The following is a 20678-nucleotide window of genomic DNA, read 5'->3' on the forward strand; positions in this document are numbered from 1 at the left end:
CTTTGTATACTCCGAAATGAATTGCAGTGAAATACTAACAAATTGAGTTTATTTATATTTTAGTTGTTGAATCTAATAGATGATCAAAAACAAATGAAAACTAAGGAATAACTATGTAAACTATAAATGTAAAGCTGTCTCTCTATGGCTAATATGTCACCTTTTATTGAAGGTAGTCAGAATCAAATTAGCCTGACTCAGCTGTATCTTTGTATCAGACACAATTCCTGATCCTTCTCCTTGCCAAATGTACACAAATGCCATTTCCTGACAACAAGAGAATGCAAATTCCTGACTATATTGCCTAGAACTTTTTATATGCTTCAAGTTTATTTTTGCCCTAGAATTTAAAGAAGCACAAATTGCTGTAGTTCAGATACATAACTGCACAGAGATGTCACTTAAGTAGAAGACATGGGATGTAGTTTTCCAAGCATATTCAAATTCTCCAGTGCAGACCTTAGAGACAGGTGAACACCATCCATAATGAGTGCATAGGAAAGGAGGAACTTGCTGGGATATTAGCAGTGTGTTTTGTTTTTTAAATCACAGTTTATATTCAATATTATTTCGTATTAGCTTCAGGTGTATAGCACAGTGTCAGACAATCATACACTTCACAAAGCGCTCCCCCTAACAAGAAAATGAATGTATTTTTTAATGAATGTACATTTTTAAAGAAGTTGAAACTAGTCAAATTTCATATTCACTTTATTGACTGCTGAAGTTCAGTCTCTGATGCATCTTCCAGCCTTCTCTGATACTGTCTTTCTGAGGCTTTTCTACGGTAGACATCATCTGTATTGAACAAATATAAGAAACTGAGGAATTAAAAATGCTCAGATCTGAATAATTTAACCAATAGTCTAGATCAGTCACTATATCTGAATCTCAATGTTAATGTTTAATTTGATGCCGAAATAAACAATTTAAAACGAGTTAAATGAGGCTATGTTAATGGAGTTCTGGACTTCAATAGCAGGTATGAGTCTTCAAAGATAGGATCATGTCCTAGCATATCTCTTAACAATATTTTAAGATTTTAAGACTTCCTCACTTCCTTATCCCCTACAATTTCTGTTCTCTGAAGTCACCTGGCTCCTCAAAGGCACTCCCTGACCTATGGCTCTCTGCTGCTCCCTATCCCACACCTGGGACTCACACTGGGGAGCTGAAGTCAGTTTCCTTGTTCTCTGCTCCTGCTTTTCCAGGCTACTGATTTGCCACCCCCCTTTCTTTGGGGCTTACATCATGCGCCATCTTCTCTGCACTGGCACTGCTCTCCATCACTCCCTTTTAATTGCTGAAAACAGCATCTAGCTCAGGCTCCTTGACCCTGTCCTGTGCCATTGTCCCAGGCAACACCACCCCCCACAGTGATAAAAGCACTAGCATCCTTCGCCTCCCTGCCTTCCCCACACAACTTCTGACATCCACTGGGGGTGTTCCTCTGTAGTAATTCATTGTGCTTTGACCACAACCTCTACTACCTCTCTAGCCCTTCCGTCCTGGACCCTTACCAACTTCCCTGGACCCTTACCAACTTCTTCCCCAGGCCATTGGACCTTGAGTAACCCCTTAGCCCCCTCTCCTCTCTTGCTGCCCAAACCTCCTGAAATACCCTCTGATTTCTTGACACACCTTCAAGACCCCAACTATAGATTAATCCAACTTTCTTCTCCATGCCTCACTGCTTTGCTTTGCACTGTGGGGCCAATAATGCATCTCTCTGGGTCCATTGGGATGCCTGACAATACTGTTTCCTAAGCCAGAACCCTCACCCTTCTTCAGCCACCCCCAAATGACCATGAGCTCTTTCTCCCAGAGAAAAATCATCAGGAAAGAACACTCCCAGCTAACTTCCAGGGGCTACTCCTACTGCTGTGCTCTGATCCCATCCTCTCCCCACTTCTCAAGATCCAAAGTATCTCCAGACTCCACCCTCTTTCCTGATCAGATTTGCGTATCTTCAAGTCTCTCCTGGTAGGGGAGAGGGGGCTTTCCTCCCATTTGCATAGTCAGCTTTCTGAAACTCGGGTCTTCTGTGATAACAAACCCCTGTGGTTTCCCTGCTTGCCTCTCAGTCGCCCTTAAAATACTGGGGTTTGACCGACTTTCATCACAATCCGCTTGTGAATGACCCACAAACCCAAATCTATGGCCCAGATCTGCCTGCTTTCAGATCTGTACAACCATCTCTACTTCAGGACATCCAAACAGAGCCGGGATCGTCCTACCTGTGTTCCCCCTGCCCCAGCTACCCTACCTGAAACCTCCACTCCTCATCTCCTGAGTCTGTCTACTCAATCACCAAACCCTGTCAGGACTCCTCCTGGGTGTCTCTCAACTCCATTATTTCTTGGCATCCCTTCTGTCCCCACCAGAGACCAGGCCACCATCTCAATCCTGAACACACAACCCAAGTGTTCCTGCCAGTCTCCTGTCCACAAGAAGCCATTCTCCACATGTGTTAATTCACTGCCACTTAAAACCCTTCAATCCTTTGGGATACATCCTTGGTTCTCCAGTCTTTTGGACCTGCCCAGGCACCTTTCTAACCACTTTATCCCTCACCTGTTTCAGTTCCTCAAACACGCACGCCCCCATGTCTGCTCTTACCACTCGCATGAGGCACTTTCAGCTTCACTAACAAACATTCCCCTCATCTGACTGACACCTACTCAAATGTTCAGGGCCTACCTGACATGGAGGCTCCTGGAAACCTTCCCTGCACCATCTAGTCCAATTGAAGTGCCTCACCCAAGACTCCCATGTTCCCGCCACTTTCTCCTCAGAGCACTGATAACACTTAGTAGTAACTGTCTTCATGATCTGTCTCTGCTGTTAAAGAGTTCTGGGGTAGGAGTTCTGCCTGGTTCATTATATCCTCTCATACCTGCTCATTAAAAATTGAATGGATGAACACAGGAATAAATCTTTAGAAAGCTCTAAGATAACAAATGTTTTTAAAATGAGGGTTGGTAATTCACAAGTGATAGTATTCCTGGAGGGACAACAGCAGAAAGGGTCTAGGGGTTAGGGAAGCCTTCTCAGAAGACAAACTAGCCCAACCAGACTTAGTGCTCAGCAAAGCAACGTCAGGCATTCTGTCCACAGTGCTGGGCGCTGGTGCCAATAACTGTAAAGACAGTGGTAATTAACTAAGCCGGGCAGACCAGCTCCCTCCGGGTTTGGACTGAAGAGTACAGAGAGGACCGGCCAGTTAACAGGACTTTCCATGAATCCTCAGGATCCCACTCGCTTCCACCGTGAGCAAGTCTGTTCCTTAGGCCCAAACAATGTCCCCAGCAAGCTTGAGAGGAGGTTGTCCTGAGTTGAGTCACTTGCCCTCCCCTCAACGTGTAGGCAAGGTCTCAAGATTTGACACCAAAGTGCCTTTGTTGCCCCGCTTACAGGAAAGCCCGGGCGGGTCTCGAGGGCCCAGTGAACGGAACAGCACTTGCCCTGAGGACGCAAAAACAGGTCTGCGCTCTGAGTAGAATGAGCAGTCTGCAACCTAGGAACGAATATCTCACAGGAAAATAGGTCCTGGGCCGCCTCCTGCCTTCCTGCAATGAAACGAGGCTGCTGCATCCCTACTTACAGAAGGTCTCCTGGCCCACGCGCACTTTAATCATGATCCACTCCATCGTTCCTCCCAGGACAAAAAAGAAGGGCAGAAACCTGTAGACGCCGAATCGCTGCTTTCCGGGCACCCGCTGCAGAACCCGCCTCACTTGGGCCCTGGAAAACATGCCCGACCGAGACCGTGGAGAGGAGTACAGTGGAACCAGGAGCGATTCGAGCAGCCACCGCTCCTGGAGTGAGGCGCCGGGGTGGAGCCGAGACCGTCCTGCCTGTCCTTGCTGAGCCCGGTGGTCGGGTTTGCAGAGCGATTGCCGCACTACCTTAACACCAGCGGGCGAGCTTCAGGTGCCCAGACCTGAGTTCCTACAGCGGCTTCAACAATCTGAGCACAGTAAGGCAAGGGGATTGGCCAGTAGCATGCGGCGAACTGCGCGTGCTCTGTGAGGCCCAACCCAGCTTGAGAAAGCTCGCGCAGGCGTCTGGGCTCTGGAGGCGGAGGTGGGGCGGTGCAAGGGGGCGGAGCTTCCCACGTGGCGCCTGCCGGGCCGGGTACCGGGACCTCTCCTGTGCAATTAGTGCTGAGACTTGGAAGCCGTCCCCGCTGTTCTGGCACCGCCATCTTTTTTCTTTTAAGCCCTGCTGGAAGTGAGGACCCTCTCTGATGAACCAAACGTGTAATGCACTGTAATATAAACTGCACTTACGCAACGCCTTGCATTTATTTCGGGTTCGTGACTGGTCGCTAGATTTCTAAAAATAACAATTTGATAAGCCTTGTTGAAAGCTGAACTTTACCATTTTCACAACAAAAGTCTGGGTAAGCATCTTGAGTCAAAGAACCCTAAAATTAATTAAAGCTATCCTGTATGGGGCACTTACCGTTATGCAGGGATTTGTACGTGCTTTTTATGCATCATCTCATTTGCAATAATCACAGAAGAGCAGAACTATTTAAGAGCGTAGGCTTTGTCAAACCATCCCCTCCTCCATATATATTCCCAGTCTGTGCCTCAATTGCTACACAAAATGGGGACTTTCCTGTGATGCTGTTAGGATTCAGAGATAATACCAATAAAGTACTTAACACAATGCCTTAACTATAGTAAATAATCAGTTAAGATTAGCTATATTCCTGGCCACTGTGGCTCAGTTGGTTGGAGTGTTGGCTCAACTGAAAGGTTGCAGGCTCCATTTGATTCCAGTCAGGGCACTGTTATGATTCCCCTAGGGGCACTTAAGATCCCTGATCCTGGCGCATACAGGAGGGCAACCGATCTATGATTCTCTCTCATCAGTGTTTCTCTTTCCCTTCCTCTCTTTCTAAAAGCAATAAAAAAATGTCGAGTGAGGATTAAAAAAATAAATTAGCTATAATATGATGATTTATTGAGCCCTAGCTCTTTATATATAGATACCATAGCCTACTGAATCTCGCCTCTATTTTCATCATCTCCTTTTCTAGATGGAGAACTGAGAAGTTGGAATTAACCAGGTAGAAGCAGAAATCTGACTTGAGAGCCTTCAGAACTCTTGCTGTTGTGGTTGCTGTCTTTAAGAGGCTGTCACCTCATTACCTTTGAGAAGGAAGACAACTATTAGACAATCTAAGAAAATCAAATGGAAACTAAGAACCAATAAGAGTTTGACGATGTGGACATAAAATCTACAAAATGGTCTGGAAAAGAGTGCAAGCAGGGCCTCCAGAAATGGTGGTAGCACCTGCAGCTGAGCAGCCTTGCCCCAGATGCTGCCTTAATAACCTGCCTTCTGGGGCCATCACATCCAGTCCGCTCACACACACCCACTTCGTGCTCACTCCCATCTCTCTTGGTGACTCTGGGGGCCGGATACCACAAGCGCCCATCTCCTGCCCAGACGAAGCTTACGTGTGGTCAGCTCCTCAGTACCCACCTAACTCACTGAGGCCATCAGGTGGGCATAGCCATCCACCCACGGGCCCACCTTTGCGTCTCTATCCTGCATCAACACCTGGCCCAGGGTCTGACACACTGTAGGTCTTCGGCCACGGTACAGTGGATATTCGAATGTACCACACCGTTAGGAAATAGTGTCCAAATTGCCAGCTCTCGACTAACAGGGCCCGTCCAGGCTGCTTAGGCCTCCTCAGGGCTCAGTGCATGAACTGATACGCATGCGGACTCAGAAAACGGATCTGAATAGAAGAAACAAGGGTGGAGAGTGATTTCAAGCAGGAAAGACGAATTTCGTTGGAAACTCTAGCGACATTGCTATAAGAGACGAAGGATATCAAGACAGGGCCTACACGAGGAAGCCAGGAGCGGGGCGGGTCGGTGCAGCCATTTACCGAGGTCAGAAACTGGCAGACGCACTGACTCCTGGCCCATCTACCTAAATCGCAAGACCCAGTCCTGTGGCTCCGAGTTAAAAAAGGGTCACCTGGGTGAGGTACCGGACGGGAGAGAGAAAGGGCTGCCTCAGCGTCGGCTGCGCTGCAGGTCTCACCATATGTGGGGATGGCACCGGGAAGCGCGCAGTAAGGGCTCTATTCACTAACCCAGTGGAATGCACCGACGTCTGGTCAGCTGGCAGTTAGTCAGGGGCCGGAGGCGGGGAAAAAGGACCCCCATAGCGTGGCTGGGGGAAGGCCAGAGGAGCTAAGATCAGGAGGACTAGAGGTGAAGGAAGGGGCAGGAAGACCCGGGCGCAGAAGGGAAGAAAGAGGGGTGGGGACCCGGGTGGACCCTCAGTGCCTCAGCCGTCTGGACCCTCGCAGGGACAGCCGTTCTTGGGCCCTCCGATCTCCCGGAACTGGTACAAAAGGAGCCGCTATCGGCGTGGTGGCCACCGAAAGGGGCGCAAAATATTCAGCGGCGCCGGAGACTCGTGAGTGGGGGTGGGGGAGTCCGTCCCGCCCCGTCCCAGGACCTCCCGCCCCCAGGGCCAAGAGGCGCGCCCATTGGCCGGCCGGACTCCGCGAGCCTCACCCATTGGCCGGCCGCGGCGAGGGGCACGCGGCCACCGTGGCGGGCGCGCAGTCGGAGAGTGGTGGACTAGCCGACGGGGTGGAGGGCTCTGCGGGTGGCTCGCAGTGGGCATGGTGGGTGCGGGGCTCCGGGCGGCCGCTCGGCGCTGGCTGCCGAGCCCAGGCCACGGCGGGCCACGAGCCGCCTCGTCCTCGCCCTCCTGCCCTGGCTGCGGCCCCCCGGGTCCCGGCGCCCACTGCCCGGGCGCTCCGCGCTCTGTGCCCGCCCCGGCACCCGCCGGCGGCGCCGAGCTCAGCGCGCACCTGTGGGCTCGTTACCAAGACATGCGGAGACTGGTGCACGGTGGGTGAGCCCGAGTGGGACGAGCTCCGGCGGGGGGAGGTGTCCCGTGCGGCTATAGGCGCGCGCCCGGGCGGCGGACAGACGGACCTAGCGCCAGGGCACCGCCCCCGAGCCGTCGGGGTTCCGCTCTTCGGGGAGTGGGGCCCGCTGGGGCTCCGAAGGCCAGGCAGCTCTTAGGGGGAGGCTCCACTGGGTTGTCCCGGGGGTCTCTGGGGACGCCCCGACACCCCGGAGCTGGCTCCATCAGCAGGAACTGGGGGTTCCTGACGCGTCCGCAGGAATGTAGAGGCCCCGGGGTCTTTCTTCGGGGTCCCGCCCTCCAGGAAGCTGCAGAGGGAACGCCCCCAACCCCTTCTTCTCCTAGAGGCCCTTGGTTTGGGGCGGGAGAACCAGGGACAAAGCCAGTCGGCGGCACTGGCCCGAACAGACCCCCGGGGACTGGCTGGCCTGCGTTGGCGGACTCCGACTAGAATTTCCGACACCTCTTGATTACTAAACCCTGGAGGCTCGGAGCACTCAGACCTGGAGGGGAAGAAGAAGGGAGACGAATTGTCCCAGTCCAGGATTGCTCTGTCCTTGGCCATGGCGCTCACTAAACCTCCTGTAGTCTCTCCTCTCTCCCTCTGCAAAATGGGCTGAGGAAACTTAAAGCCTCCTCCCAGAGGGGGCAGGCTGGGACGCCTGAGGCCCAGAGGCCAGAGAATTGAGAGCGCTGATTGTTGTTCACGAGTCCCCTGGGGCCTTGCCGCTGCCCCGGACAGATGTGGTTTGGGTCTTGGCCCTATCACTCTACAGCTGGGTAGTGACCAGCAAGCCTCACCTCAGACCCTCAGTGTCTTAGGACAGACAGCAGTTTTCACAGGGTGTCCTGCAAGAATTTTTAAAGCATGCGCTACCTGACTATTTAATTGGGGGCACTGACCTCTTTTCCCTTAGATTGTCAAATTAAAAAATGATAACAGCCAATGCAACAAAGGCCGTCTGGTGTGAGTGAATCAAAATTTTACCTTTTTTTTTTTTTTTTTAAATCATATCGACAAACATTTTTTGGTGTGCTACAGAATTTTAATAATTCGTTTACTAACGGGAGTGCCATGAGATGGAAAGGGTCAAAAATTGCTGTCTTATGGTGTAAAACAATCCTGGGGCTTCTGCCACAGGGTTGTGGTGATGACTTAGACCCAGACCCAGAAGGGGCTGGGGAACTTCAGGAGGAGTCCCCAGGGGTGACAAGACTTTCATTTTCAGATAAGGCAAAGTAGCCCAATCTGAAATAGTCCAGCTGACTGAACTGGGGCTGCCATGCTAACTGGGTGGAAACCTGGGAGCAGGGGGGTGGGGGGGTGGGGGGGCTGGACTCACCTCTTGAGAAGCTGAATGTGGAATGGTTAAGACCCCTGAGGAATGATGATTTTGAAGCTATGGGGCTCTATCAGGATGCCACCACCCCGCACCCTCAAAAGAGGGACAGGCTTGGGATGCTGTTTAAGATGTCTTTTCTTTGGACCTGAGTAAGACCCTCTATGGAGCAGCTTGAGAAGCCTACCTAGTAGGTGTTGAGGGGGAAGGACCTGGGAAATCTATTGAGCTTTGTCTCTCAGGGCACACATGGATCTTTCTGATATTCAAGAAGAACCCCCACCCAAGCTCCTCTTGATGTGAAAGGGGCAAGTTTGTTTCCAGAACGCCAGGGTGAGTGCCAGGATGAGCCAGCCTTCCCTGCCCCTTCTAACTCCAGCCAGCCTAATTCCCCTTCTAAATGTATTCTGGGGGAAATTCAGGGCATTAAAGTGTGCCTTTATTCAAACCTTAGCCAGAAAGATAGTCCTCAAGAAAGCCCCACCCCCACCTCAGCAGGATGCCTGGCTGAGAGGCAAGTGGGGTAACTGAACTAAAAATCTCTACTCCACTGACTACTTTTGGATGGTTTGGAACAAGGGACTTGACCTTCCTGAACCCCAGTTTCTTCCTCTGGATGATAGAGGAATAAGTGTGACCACCTCACAGGATTGAAGTAAGGATTGAATAAAATGAGCTAAAGGCACCCAGCACACCTGGGAGGGGTGTACCCACAGGTCAGTCTCATGGTTGCCGTGGGGAGGGGTTTACCTTGGTCGTTGGAGCTGGGGGCTGAGGAGGGAGGAGGAGGAAGGAGGGGCAGGGGCTGGGCAATGAGACCAATGAACTTGGAAGGCCAGTGTGGGTAAAGGATATGTTCTGCTCACCTGGCCTTGTGCACCACAACAGCCTTATGGAAGGGAGTGGGACCTTGTGGCACCAGAGCTATGTTTTTTTTCTTCAGTCCAGAAATAAGTTCAAGAGGCCAGGCCCTGTGGGCAGCTTCCTCATCCTGCTTTGTTCCTAGGAGAATTGTCCATCCCTGGGAACATCCTCAAGGGCAGGGGTGGAAGCCTGGACTTGGCCAGAAATCTGCCCACAAGGGGCTGCACTGCCAAGCTGATCCCCTCCCCTTCTGGGATGTTGTACCAAGAGTCACAGTTAGTACCCAGGAACTCAGGACATGGGGATGGGGAGGCCCAGGGTCCTATTGATACCAGATGAGGGGCATCTCAGAAGCAACTCCCTGAAAGGCTGAAGTCAGCTAGCTGTATCTCGCATGCATCCAAAGTGAGAAGTGTTTTGTCTGCACCCAGGAATCATCTTCAAAGCAGCTGCTCTGTGCCAGGCCTAGGTTGGCTTGGAGCCACCAGAGGAACCAGCCACACCTGTTCCCCAACCTACATCCTGCACTTCGCTCCAAATGAAGTGGGGTTAGGGACAGAGTGGGATCTCATCAGCAAGTGTCTGCCTTTGAGCACAGGCTGCCAGGCCTGGCTGCATGGCCAGTGGCTTCTGCTCAGAACATGACAGATTGTGGCTGAAACAGGAATTCCCTAGAGGCTTGGGCTTCAGCCATAGGCTAGAGGTGTCAGGAACGGAGCCTCTGCAAGGCAGTGCCCAGGGGCACCTTGTCCTGCCTGCTCCTCTCTCTACCTGCAAACCCTGCTCCCTGAGTGATGCAAGGAAATCCAGGACAGGGAGGTAACGGGCTCCATTGCCCATTTAATCCTACATTTGCCACAGGCACAGAGTGAGGATGCTGCACAGAGCACATGCCATATGACCCTCTTAGTAATTCTGTAGGTTGGTATAATTTTTTTTTTTTTTTAACATAGTTTAATTGTTGCTTCCAAGGGAGAGGAGCTGTGTTGTGTGTTCGGTACAATTTTTATTACCCCTTTAGAGACAAGGAAACTGAGGCCCAAAAGGTGAGGTGACTTTCCTAGTCATGGCCATGAAAAGGAGGGCTTGGTCTGATCTCTGTGACTGCAAAACCCACTCTCTGCCTTGGCTGGTGTGTCTCAGTGGATTGAGTGCCAGCCTAGGAATCAAAGAGTCACTGGTTCAAGTCCCAGTTGGCACATGCCTGGGCTTTGGGCCAGGTCCCAAGTTGGGGGCTTGTGAGAGGCAACCACACATTGATGTTTCCCTCTTCCTCCCTTCCCCTCTTTCTAAACATAAATCTTAAAAAAGAAACCACGCCCTTTTCCTCACCCACCTCCCCAACTGTACATATGGGGAAACTTAAGGCAGATTAACCTGGCATCCCAGAGCCCACTCTGCATATGCCCCCACTCAGCCTCTGGAGCAGCCAGGGGCTTAGAGTGGTTATGACTGCATCCTCAGAGGGAAGCAGCCTGGGTAATGGCCCAGAACCCAACATCACACGTCCTGCTTGACATAATTAGCAATGTTCCCTGGCTAGAGGCAGCAAATGTCATTATGTGGGCTGGCAGGCAGCTGAAATGCTATTAGGCCTTGCTTCAAAGGCTGGTAGGTGTTCAAGAGCTGGGAGCATGAGAAGCAGAGGGGCTACCCAATACCTCCCACTCTGATAATGTTCCTTAGTCACCAACCCCAGCCTCAGGCAGGGTGGAAGGGATCAGTAAATAGCCATGCCTGGAAAAGGCACAAGCTTGGTGTACCTGATGGGCTGCAAGTGATGATATAACCCAGAACCCCACAGGTAGTTCTAGCCATTGCCAGCTCTGCCTTAATATTACCCTGGGAAAATGACTTCTCTCTGAGCTGTCTTTTGACCATATGCAGCATTGGGCTGAGTACCCAACTTGGGGTGTTCTGTGAAGATCTCAGGGCCAGACACCTAGAAAGTGCTCAGTAACCATTGGTTGCTGCTGTGATCATCTTCACACTTGCATCCCTTCCTGTAGACCTCCTGCCCCCTGAGGTATGCAGTCTCCTGAACCCAGCAGCCATCTATGCCAACAATGAGATCAGCCTGCATGATGTTGAGGTCTATGGCTTCGACTATGACTACACACTGGCCCAGTATGCAGACTCCCTGCACCCAGAGATCTTCAATGCTGCCCGCGACATCCTGATTGAGCACTACAAGGTGAGGCTAGCCAGGCAGGTTTCCCAGGCCCTGGAGGGCAGGTAGCTGAGTTGAACCCCGAAGGCAGCTGCCCAGCCAAAAGGTGTGGCAGCGCCACTGGCTCAGGCCTGGTCCCCTTTCCCCCAACAGTACCCAGAGGGTATTCGCAAGTATGACTACAACCCCAGCTTTGCCATCCGTGGCCTCCACTATGACATTCAGAAGGTGAGTGGCTAGACTACTAACTCCTCCTGGCTGCTTCTTACTGGTTGTGTATCAGCCAATTTCTTAGTCCTCCATCCCCAGTGAAGGGATATTCATCTCTAACCCCTTGGCTTCGGCTGTAGCTTTTTCTTGGCATGTCCATGATCCCCTTGATACCATCCAACTGGGGCTTCAGAGTTGGGGTGGAAGAGGCTGGCTCATAGCCAATGGCAAACCCCTTCCTCACTGCCCATCCCACTCCCCTTGTGCCCCCAGAGCCTTCTGATGAAGATTGATGCCTACCATTATGTGCAGCTGGGAACAGCCTACAGGTCAGTGCTGACTCTGCCCTGACCCCACTAGTCCGCTGCTCCAGGTCCATACTGGCCTGCCTTGCCCCCCTCTTCCCCACCCTACAGTTTGGACTGGGCTCAGGACCACTCTGAACTAATGACATCTGCATGCCCACCCAGAGGCCTGCAGCCTGTGCCAGATGAGGAGGTGATCGACCTATATGGGGGGACGCAGCACATCCCACTGTACCAGATGAGTGGCTTCTATGGCAAGGTACTCACTCTGCTGTTGCCCAGGGGATGTTCAGTGATCTCACTATGGCTGCTCGATCCCTGGGAAGCCATGCCCACACCCCTGGCACACAAGCTGCATCCCTCTACCAGCGTCCCAAGGCAGATTCAGAGCCCTTGGTTTCCAGAGCTGGGGGCTGTGGGGCTGAAGGGATTGCTGAAGCGGTGTCCCCCTCCCCAGGGTCCCTCCATCAAGCAGTTCATGGATATCTTCTCGCTGCCAGAGATGGCGCTGCTCTCCTGCGTGGTGGATCACTTCTTGGGCCACGGCCTGGAGTTTGACCAAGCACATCTCTACAAGGACGTAACGGTCAGGATGCTGGGCCTGCCTGGGGTGGCAGGGAAAGTGAGGTCTAGCCACATCAGGGCAGGGCCTCCTGGTCCCCACTGCACCCTCACTGTCCCTCCACTGCCCCCAGGACGCCATTCGAGATGTGCATGTGAAGGGCCTCATGTACCAGTGGATCGAGCGGGACATGGGTAAGGGTGGATAGTCATTGCTGCAGCCTGCCTGGGCAGGGTGCTGGGCTGGCTCTCACAGACGCATCTCCCCCTGTTAGAAAAGTACATCCTGAGAGGGGATGAGACGTACGCTGTCCTGAGCCGCCTGGTGGACCATGGGAAACAGCTGTTCCTCATTACCAACAGTCCTTTCAGTTTTGTGTGAGCCCCACCCCACTGTGGGAGGAGGGGGCAGGGTGGGAGCCAGGTAGGGGCAGGCTGGCTTCCCTCTGACCACCTGTGCTACCTCTGCCCCATTTCTTCCCAGGGACAAGGGGATGCGGCACATGGTGGGTCCTGACTGGCGTCAGCTCTTTGATGTGGTCATTGTCCAGGCGGACAAGCCCAGCTTCTTCACCGACCCCCGCAAGTATGGGCCTGGCAAGGGCGATGGGGGCAGGTAGTGGGGACTAGCCTTTGCTTGCTGTCCCGTGTGCTTAGGGTGGGGATACCCCCTTGCTGGCATGTGTCCCATGTGAGCAGGTGGGCCTTTGCAGAGTGGGATGGTACCCAGTTCGTGGTCTTGCTGCAGACTGGAAATCAAGCCCTTTACCCCCTATTCTAGGCCTTTCAGAAAACTTGATGAGAAGGGCTCGCTTCATTGGGACCGTATCACCCGCCTGGAAAAAGGCAAGATCTATCGGCAGGTAAGGGCCATCTAGGTAGGAGTAGCACCTGAGTAGGTGGAGGGTGCACACAGCTAACCAAAGCTCCAGGGAGCAGTAACACTACCTCCTGGGCCCTGAGCAGCCGCTACACATCTGCTGAGTGTCTGTTCCCTTGTGCCATGGGCCTGTGTCTGAGGCACCAGGGAATGGCTCTCAGGGCACGGCTCTCAGGGCACAGGCCTTTGCAGTGTTGAGGACTTGGCCTATCTGTCAGGTTGCCTGCATTTGATTTCCAACTTCACTTCTGGTTGGTAGAGGGAGCCTTGCTGAATTACTTGGCCTCTGTGTGTCTTGCTTTCTTCATCTATAAAATAGGTATAATATTTAACTAAGTGTCCAATAAATGGCACTGTTACTACTTGGGGATGAGCACTCTGCTACAACCAGACAAGCCTGGTTGGGGTCCCTGAGCTGGGCTGGGGAGCTGGTGGGGGTGGCTCATGGCCTCTGGGGAGACCTTTCTTGGCTGGCCAGGAAGATGAGAAGGGGCATGGTCGGGGGTTGGGGAGGTGGCTCTGAGCTGGAGGTGATTAGGCATTTGGCCCTGAATGGAATGCGGAAATCCCGGCTGAGCTGGTGAGCAGGGCTTCTTGGGATGGGGGAATCTAGAAACTGGGGGAGGAAGGAAGCCAGCAGTTGGGCCAGGGGCACAGCCACAGGGAGCAGGCTCGAGATATCCAGTTGGGAGGCCTGCCCTGCAGGCAGTGCTTACACCCCTGCCCACTGCTCCTCCACCCACCCTGCTGGCCCCCAAGTCTTCATGGCCCCCTAGGGTGCAGACTCTTTCCCTCAGCTCAGGGTCATATTCTCCTTTGTCTTAGCATCTTGGCAGAGCCTGAGAGTCATGCACCATTGTGGGGAACATGTGACTTTTTTCTTTGGCAGCTTTCAGATTTTCCCTTATGCCTGATATTCTGAAGTGTGTGTGTGTTTTAGATCCTATTTGGTTCTTGTCTTTCTTTTGCTCTCTCCCCTTTGCCCTTCCATCTCTCTCTTGTTGCTGGAACCTCAGGCTCCGTCCTTCCTAACTCAGCATCTGTGCCTCAAGATTCTTTCTCTTGGTTCATTCAGGGCACATCCACTCTGCCCGTCATACATCCCTTGTCTGAGGGGTCCCCTGAACCTCACCCTCTCCACCTGAGCTAATTTCAGCAATGAAGTCTCACAACCACCTGTGCCCCCATAGCTTTCATCTCCCTGGCCTCTTGTGCACAGGCTGCAGTAGTAACTCCTTTTTGCTGGGTATCAGTTCTCACCCGGAGTGTGGGCTCCTGCCCCGCAGCTGCTGCCCTTCCTGCTCTGAGCTCCCCCAGTTTCTGCTCGCCTGGGAGCTTCCTCTGTTGTGTCTGAGCCTGGCTGAGTGTTTTCATCTTTTCTCCAGCTTTGGAGCAGGAGGGGCAGATGATCTCCCAGTGAGGTCTGCCGTTGGTCTGTTGGGTCCATTTGGGCTCAGGCCAGGGAGGCCAGGAGGACTTTAGGGCCATGGGGTCACTGCTGCAATTTGTTTCCTGCAAGGAGTAGACTCAGTCCCTAGCCTGGGATGGGTGTGAGGCCACAGGGAGAGGGGAGGGGGGACTCTAGAGGCACAGGGCACCATGCCAGGCCTACAGGAGACCTTTCTGCAACAGGCAGACCCAGTTTCTGAGTGTGAGGTGGACGTAGCAAGGGCCAGAGCTCAGAGGGGACAGCAAGGCCATGGGAAAGGGCATCCAGCATCCGGCTGGAAAGGCCTCACTCTGGGAATTTGAGAGAACAAGTGGAGAACCAGACGTGCTTCTGGCAGCACGGGAATCTCTTGGGCACACTGGGCTCAGCAGTGTTTCCCCCACTTCTCCCCAGGGAAACCTGTTTGACTTCTTGCGTCTGACAGAATGGCGCGGCCCCCGTGTGCTCTACTTCGGAGACCACCTCTACAGTGACCTGGCGGTGAGGGGGGCAAGACTGGGCTAGCAGGGGAGGGAGCCCCCCTGCTGGTGCTGAGCCTTGTCCTCCACCCTGCCCACCAGGATCTCATGCTGCGGCATGGCTGGCGCACAGGTGCCATCATCCCCGAGCTGGAGCGTGAGATCCGCATCATCAACACAGAGCAGTACATGCACTCGCTGACGTGGCAGCAGGCGCTCACAGGGCTGCTGGAGCGCATGCAGGTGTGGGGCTGGACAGGATGTCCCCGGAGAGGGACTGGGGCTGCCACCTGGGCGCACACATCCAGTGCACACCTTGTGTCCCCCAGACCTACCAGGATGCTGAGTCGCGGCAGGTGCTGGCTGCCTGGATGAAGGAGCGGCAGGAGTTGAGGTGAGCAGGATGAGGCTAGGGCAGGAGTCCCTGTCCAGCTCCATCCTGTGTGGCCCCTCAAGTGCCCTGTGTCTCCCACCCCAGGTGTATCACCAAGGCCCTGTTTAATGCTCAGTTTGGGAGCATCTTCCGCACCTTCCACAACCCCACCTACTTCTCAAGGCGCCTTGTGCGCTTCTCCGACCTGTACATGGCCTCCCTCAGCTGCCTGCTTAACTACCGCGTCGACTTCACCTTCTACCCGCGCCGCACACCCCTGCAGCATGAGGCCCCACTCTGGATGGACCAGCTCTGCACCGGCTGCATGAAGACACCCTTCCTCAGCGACATGGCCCACATCCGCTGAGGGCACTTTTATTGTCCAGAACAGGCTCCAGTCCCTCCTGGGCTGCCTACTCTGGATGTTTGTCCAAATGAGCAATAAAGTGGCCTTTTCTCCCGCTTGTGCCTTTGATGCATCACTTGACTGCAAGGATTCTCTGGGTGTCAGGGAAGTCCTCCTCCAAGAGAGAGTCCTGCAGGGAGGACCGTGTGTTGCTGGGCTGAGACCATGCCCTGGGCCCACCTCCACATTCCCCCGTCCCCCACACTCACATCAAAGGGCTCACAAAAGGCATCATGAGTGCCAAAGACTGGGTTGGGGACAGACACCAGGGTTGGGCTGGTCCCTTCCTGCCATGGGGAGAAGTCATCATCAGCATCACTTTCTGCCTGAGAAGAGAGGTGAGTGGTGAGGGGCCTTGAGCAAGATCCACGAACACCAACCCCCAACCCAGCCCTACCTGGAAGACCGAGAAGCCAAAGCCTGTGGCTTTGCTTCGAGCACGGAGATAGATGGCTCCAGCCACCAGGCCCAGCAGTGCTCCAGTGGCTACCACAGCTCCCACGCCTGCTGCCACAGACGGGGCTTCAGGTGCCACTACTGCCCCCTGCCAACAAGGAGAACATAAGGAACTTGGCCAGGCCATCTCCTTGCCCCTTGAAGCTCTGCCTGCCTCCCCACCATGCACTCACAGATTGTGGGGGTACCAGGAGGGGGCTGGCCAGAGCATGGATGACACCATTGAAGGTAATGATGTCCCAAACAATGACACGGCTAACCACAACTGCCCTTGAAGCCTGTGGAGAGACCAGAGTCAGGCCCAGTGGATGAGTGAGGGCTAGGGTCAGTGGGGAGGGACAACGGCCAGACTTACCACAGGGGCCCGAGAACTGTTGTCAGGGCCCACATCACTGATGACAAGTCTGAGGCCCAAGTAGGAGGGGAGCAAGGTACCTTGGCTGACATTGGTGCTAAGGAAGGTAGCATTGGAGGCATGCAGCTCCAGATCTGGGCCACTCAGCGTCTGTGGGCAAAGCAAAGGCCACTCACCCTTGGCCTAGGCCAGCCAGAGGAAGCAGGCCATACCCACTGCTAGTTACCATGTTGTCCACAAGGCCTTCATTGACAGGGACAAAGAGTGTCTTATAGGTGAGCTCATCGTCCAGAAAGTTCAGGAAGTTGAGACCTCGAGAAGTGGCATTAGCGTAGTCCAACAGCATCTGGGAAGGTGGGAAGACGGGGCAGTGAGCATGCTTCCTCCCCAGGGTTCCCATCTATCCTGAACCCTCTGGGGCCCTGCATACCCCATAGAAGGTGGAGAAGTTGGTGGTGGCAGCCAGTACATCAAGTAGCTTCCCATTGCACACGCTGGTTCCATCACCCACAAAGCCATCATGACATTGGCAGGCCACATCTGCAGGAAAGGGGGTTTGGTGGTTTGGTGGGTTGAGTCAGTGGGAAGGAGCAGAGCTGGGGGATGAGGCATGTTGGGGGTTGCTGCACCTTGCATCCGGTAGCAATAGGCATCCCAGAGCTCTGAAAGGTTCTTCCGGGTGCCCAAGCTGACTACGCCCACCTGACCAGCACCACAGTCCACCTCAGGGAAAACGACGGGGTGGGCAGCCGAGCCATTGGCCAGCCAACCCACAAGGCACAGATGGAAGCCCAGCTGTAGGAGCAGGAGAGGATGTTAAGACCCAAGGCCCAACTTAAGGGGCTCCCACAGGCTTGACTCCATGCTTCTGGGCCCCACGCACCTGCTGGGCAGCAGAGAGCTGAGGAAGAGAAGCAAGGACAGCTCCCTGGGCTCCACATGCTGCCTCAGCTTCTGAGAAATTCAGACCATAACGGCCGCTAGGGGCCTGGAGGTGGAAGACACCAGCCCGTTTCTCTGCAGAACGGAGGAATGCACAGTCAGCCGGGGCCACTGAGGTAAGGCACGGGAACTGGGAGCAGGCAGGGAAGCACACCCTGGAAGTGCAGGTCAGTGCACACGGCGTCCACATGGCACGGTGACGGCTGGCTCAGGCAGCGGTCCACGGGTGGCTCAGGCTCCTCCAGACAGTGCAGTCCATCACCCACATAGCCAGCATGGCACACACAGCGCCGTGTGTTCTGGGACAAAAGAGTAGGTGCGTGCCCTTCCGTGACCAGGGGGACCCACTTTGCGGGACTTCCCCACCCAGCTGCTTGGCTCCCCTCCTGCTCACTGGGCCAGTACTCAGGCAATCAGCATGCTCGCTGCAGCCCCCTCGGTGGCCATCTTCGCAGGGGTTGCGAGCCCGGCAGCTCCAGCCATCACCCTCGTAGTCTGGCAGGCAGGTGCAGGTGACCATAGTGCCTACCTGGCTACAGTTGGCATGCTCACTGCAGCCTCCATGCCCATCCTGGCACAGGTCTGCCACTGGGGCCAGGGAGAGAATAGTTGGACCAGGTGACAGGAGGGGAACGGGGCCTCCCATCTCATGTCCTCACCCACCTGCTCACCTGTACATGTGCGTCCATCCCCTTCATAGCCCAGGCTGCATTCGCAGCTGTTGCCTGCACGGCATACTGCCTGGGGCGCACAGGCTGGGGCACACACCGGCTGCAGCTCTGTCCCCCAGGGCCCACCCCACACATTAAGATTAGTAGCTGCCCTCTTGGATACCCCCAGGCCCCTCCCAGCCACCGTCAGTGCCTCCACCTGACTATGCAGTTGGGGCATGCACTGGTGTGTGCAGGGTGGGCCCAAGCACAAGGGGCACTCACCCAGCTGTACCTCACAACGTGGCCCAGTCCAGCCCTCGTCACAGAAGCAGGAGCCAGAGCCCCCAAGGCCCTCATCACAGTGGCCGTGAGAGGTGCAGTGACAGGCTGCACAAAGGGACAAACAGGAGGATGGACTTGGCATGTGGGCCAAAGGAGTCAGGTAGCAGGGAAGGGTGGGGCAGGACAGCTCACCTTGGCACTGGGGCCCAAAGGCCCCAGGGGCACAGAGTTCACATGCTGTCCCAGCAAACCCTGAATGGCACCTACACCGCCCGCTGCCACTCATGCCATCCATGCACACACCATGGTCACTACAGGGGTGGCTGGCACCCCCAGGACAAGCTAGGGGATAAGGTGGGAGAAGTGAAGTGGGTCCAGGTACTCTCATCAGGACACCACCGCCCCTCCAAACCCCCGCCCTCACAGGCATCCCCAGCCCAGCCACACGTCCATCATCCACCCAGTGGCAGCCCAGGCTCTTCCAGAAGCAGCAATCTACCCAAGTCCCCATGCTGCTGAGAACCCTCAGGCCCCCATGCTCTGGAGAACCCCCAGACCCTCAGCCCACCACATCAGATCCTGTACCATCTACCCACGCATCCCATCCTTAGAGCATTCTCTCCTGGCAAAATCCACTCACGACCTGCCCAGCCCCTGACCACCCCAACTCCTCTCAGAAACAATGGCCAGAGCTGTGCCCTTGGTGACCAGAGGAGCCAATCAGCAGTGTCCACAACCTCAAGATCCTCACCTCGGCACCCACTGCCATAGTGACCAGGGCAGCACCTGGGCTTCCAGGTGATAGTGATACAGTTGCGGTGGCAGCCCCTGCCCCGACCTTGGGGCTGGCTCCAAACGCTGCGCAGTGCCAAGGAGTGCAATGGAGGAGATGTCCAGAACTTTGAGGTGTGGCGCCAACAGGCCTGGGGGCTGCCCTGAGCCAAGAGGAGTCAGGCTGCAAACAACCTGAGCTTGGTGCTCCCTTGCCCCTGCCCAAACCCCACTAGGCTTTCAGCCCCTTACCTGCTCATGTGAGCCCTCAGGACAGGGCGGTTCCTGCCCGCAGATGCCGCAAATCTTCTGGAAGGAATGGAGGCCGATACAGCAAGGTCATATGGGTGAACAGTACAGGTGGGCTTGGGCCCTTGCCCTTCCACCTCTGGCCTTCCTCACCAGCCATAGCGGCCGAATCACAAAGCCATCACAGTAGGCACCAAGGCCAGGTGGTTCCAGCAGCTGGTCAATGCCATAGGCCAGGCCACCCTCAAAGGGCAAGTGCCGCTGCACAATTCGGGCACCATCCTCACCCACTGTGAGTTCACCCTGTAGGCAGAGAATGTTGGGTACATGGAGGTCACAGTTGCACAGAGCCTGACCCCAATACCAAGGCCCCTGCTTCTTCCCCTCATTCAAGCCTTCTCCCCAGACTCACCGGCCGGGAACGGCTGCAGGAAAAAGAGATGGGGGTCCCATGCATGGTGCGAAGTGGTCCCAGGTTGGGCAGGTCAGACGCCAAGGCCTGAGCAGATGAAGCCAGTTGGAGCTAAGCAGGCAGGCTGGGGGGCGGTCAGTGGGGACCAAGATCTGGGGGTGCACCCACCTCTATGTTACGGATCATATGGCCCTGAAGAATGGCTGCCAACTTGTCACGGTGGTCCTCATGGTATAGCCAGGCCTGGCGATCAGGCGAAAGAGCTCGCAGAGCGGAGTCTGTGGGCCACAGCATCGTGAGGGGCCTATGGGATACATCTCGAAGCAGGGGTTGGAGACCAGCCATCTGGTGTGGAGGAGCAGAGGTGTGGCAGTCACAGCCTAGTCAGACTGATGGGCAGAGACTAGGGAGAGGCTCCAGGGACCCACCCCGGCAGCCTTCCCACCAGCTACACTCCTCTATAGCCATGCCAGGCAGATATATGTGAGCATAAATGCAGGGATAAACTTGCACACCCTATTCTCAGGTATGTGAGCTCATATAGCAAGCATAACATTGTGTTGACACCGGGAACCCCATGCATACAAACATGGCCTATGCACACAGATGTGCTCACTCACACTGGG

General features: G+C 54.7%; 3 protein-coding genes across 3 annotated transcripts in view; 1 reads left to right on the forward strand and 2 right to left on the reverse strand.

Annotated features, from left to right (window-relative positions):
- Positions 1-693: 693 nt before the first annotated feature.
- Positions 694-4003, reverse strand: UQCC5 (ubiquinol-cytochrome c reductase complex assembly factor 5). Its single transcript, XM_090284069.1, has 2 exons — positions 3605-4003; positions 694-798 (listed from the first exon to the last, which is right to left on the reverse strand). Exons 1-2 carry the CDS (start codon positions 3753-3755, stop codon positions 707-709), a joined length of 243 nt encoding a protein of 80 aa, XP_090140195.1. The 5' UTR covers positions 3756-4003; the 3' UTR covers positions 694-706.
- Positions 4004-6586: 2583 nt separating this feature from the next.
- On the forward strand, positions 6587-15987 carry NT5DC2 (5'-nucleotidase domain containing 2). Its single transcript, XM_090284058.1, has 14 exons — positions 6587-6896; positions 11129-11313; positions 11443-11517; positions 11773-11828; positions 11970-12063; positions 12262-12390; positions 12500-12560; positions 12641-12743; positions 12850-12951; positions 13147-13228; positions 15089-15175; positions 15256-15396; positions 15483-15547; positions 15632-15987. The coding sequence occupies exons 1-14, from the start codon at positions 6665-6667 to the stop codon at positions 15891-15893; spliced, it is 1674 nt and encodes a 557-aa protein (XP_090140184.1). The 5' UTR covers positions 6587-6664; the 3' UTR covers positions 15894-15987.
- Positions 15935-20678, reverse strand: part of STAB1 (stabilin 1) — a 28958-nt gene continuing 24214 nt past the window's right edge. The window contains exons 51-68 of the mRNA XM_090284070.1: positions 20221-20397; positions 20053-20139; positions 19794-19943; positions 19644-19700; positions 19372-19555; positions 18813-18962; positions 18357-18725; positions 18080-18273; positions 17840-17984; positions 17627-17760; positions 17373-17538; positions 17174-17283; positions 16970-17089; positions 16744-16893; positions 16562-16666; positions 16330-16476; positions 16142-16258; positions 15935-16062 (exon numbers count right to left, since the gene is read on the reverse strand). Coding sequence (XP_090140196.1) covers positions 16006-16062; positions 16142-16258; positions 16330-16476; positions 16562-16666; positions 16744-16893; positions 16970-17089; positions 17174-17283; positions 17373-17538; positions 17627-17760; positions 17840-17984; positions 18080-18273; positions 18357-18725; positions 18813-18962; positions 19372-19555; positions 19644-19700; positions 19794-19943; positions 20053-20139; positions 20221-20397 — 2619 coding nt within the window. The 3' untranslated portion in view covers positions 15935-16005. The remainder of the gene's footprint in view (positions 16063-16141; positions 16259-16329; positions 16477-16561; positions 16667-16743; positions 16894-16969; positions 17090-17173; positions 17284-17372; positions 17539-17626; positions 17761-17839; positions 17985-18079; positions 18274-18356; positions 18726-18812; positions 18963-19371; positions 19556-19643; positions 19701-19793; positions 19944-20052; positions 20140-20220; positions 20398-20678) is intronic.

The sequence above is a fragment of the Furipterus horrens genome, unplaced genomic scaffold, assembly GCF_987537825.1.
Source record: "Furipterus horrens unplaced genomic scaffold, mFurHor1.1.pri manual_scaffold_7, whole genome shotgun sequence".
Lineage (NCBI taxonomy): Eukaryota > Metazoa > Chordata > Mammalia > Chiroptera > Furipteridae > Furipterus > Furipterus horrens.

What these genes read in the sequence shown, in the direction of transcription:
- UQCC5 (XM_090284069.1), bottom strand. Translation starts at nt 3,755, where the DNA reads ATGTTTTCCAGGGCCCAAGTGAGGCGGGTTCTGCAGCGGGTGCCCGGA. An exon ending in CGTGGGCCAGGAGACCTTCT is followed by an intron (nt 799 to 3,604) that starts GTAAGTAGGGAT and finishes TGTTCAATACAG; the next exon opens with ATGATGTCTACCGTAGAAAA.
- NT5DC2 (XM_090284058.1), top strand. Translation starts at nt 6,665, where the DNA reads ATGGTGGGTGCGGGGCTCCGGGCGGCCGCTCGGCGCTGGCTGCCGAGC. An exon ending in AACAGTCCTTTCAGTTTTGT is followed by an intron (nt 12,744 to 12,849) that starts GTGAGCCCCACC and finishes ATTTCTTCCCAG; the next exon opens with GGACAAGGGGATGCGGCACA. An exon ending in ACCTCTACAGTGACCTGGCG is followed by an intron (nt 15,176 to 15,255) that starts GTGAGGGGGGCA and finishes CCTGCCCACCAG; the next exon opens with GATCTCATGCTGCGGCATGG.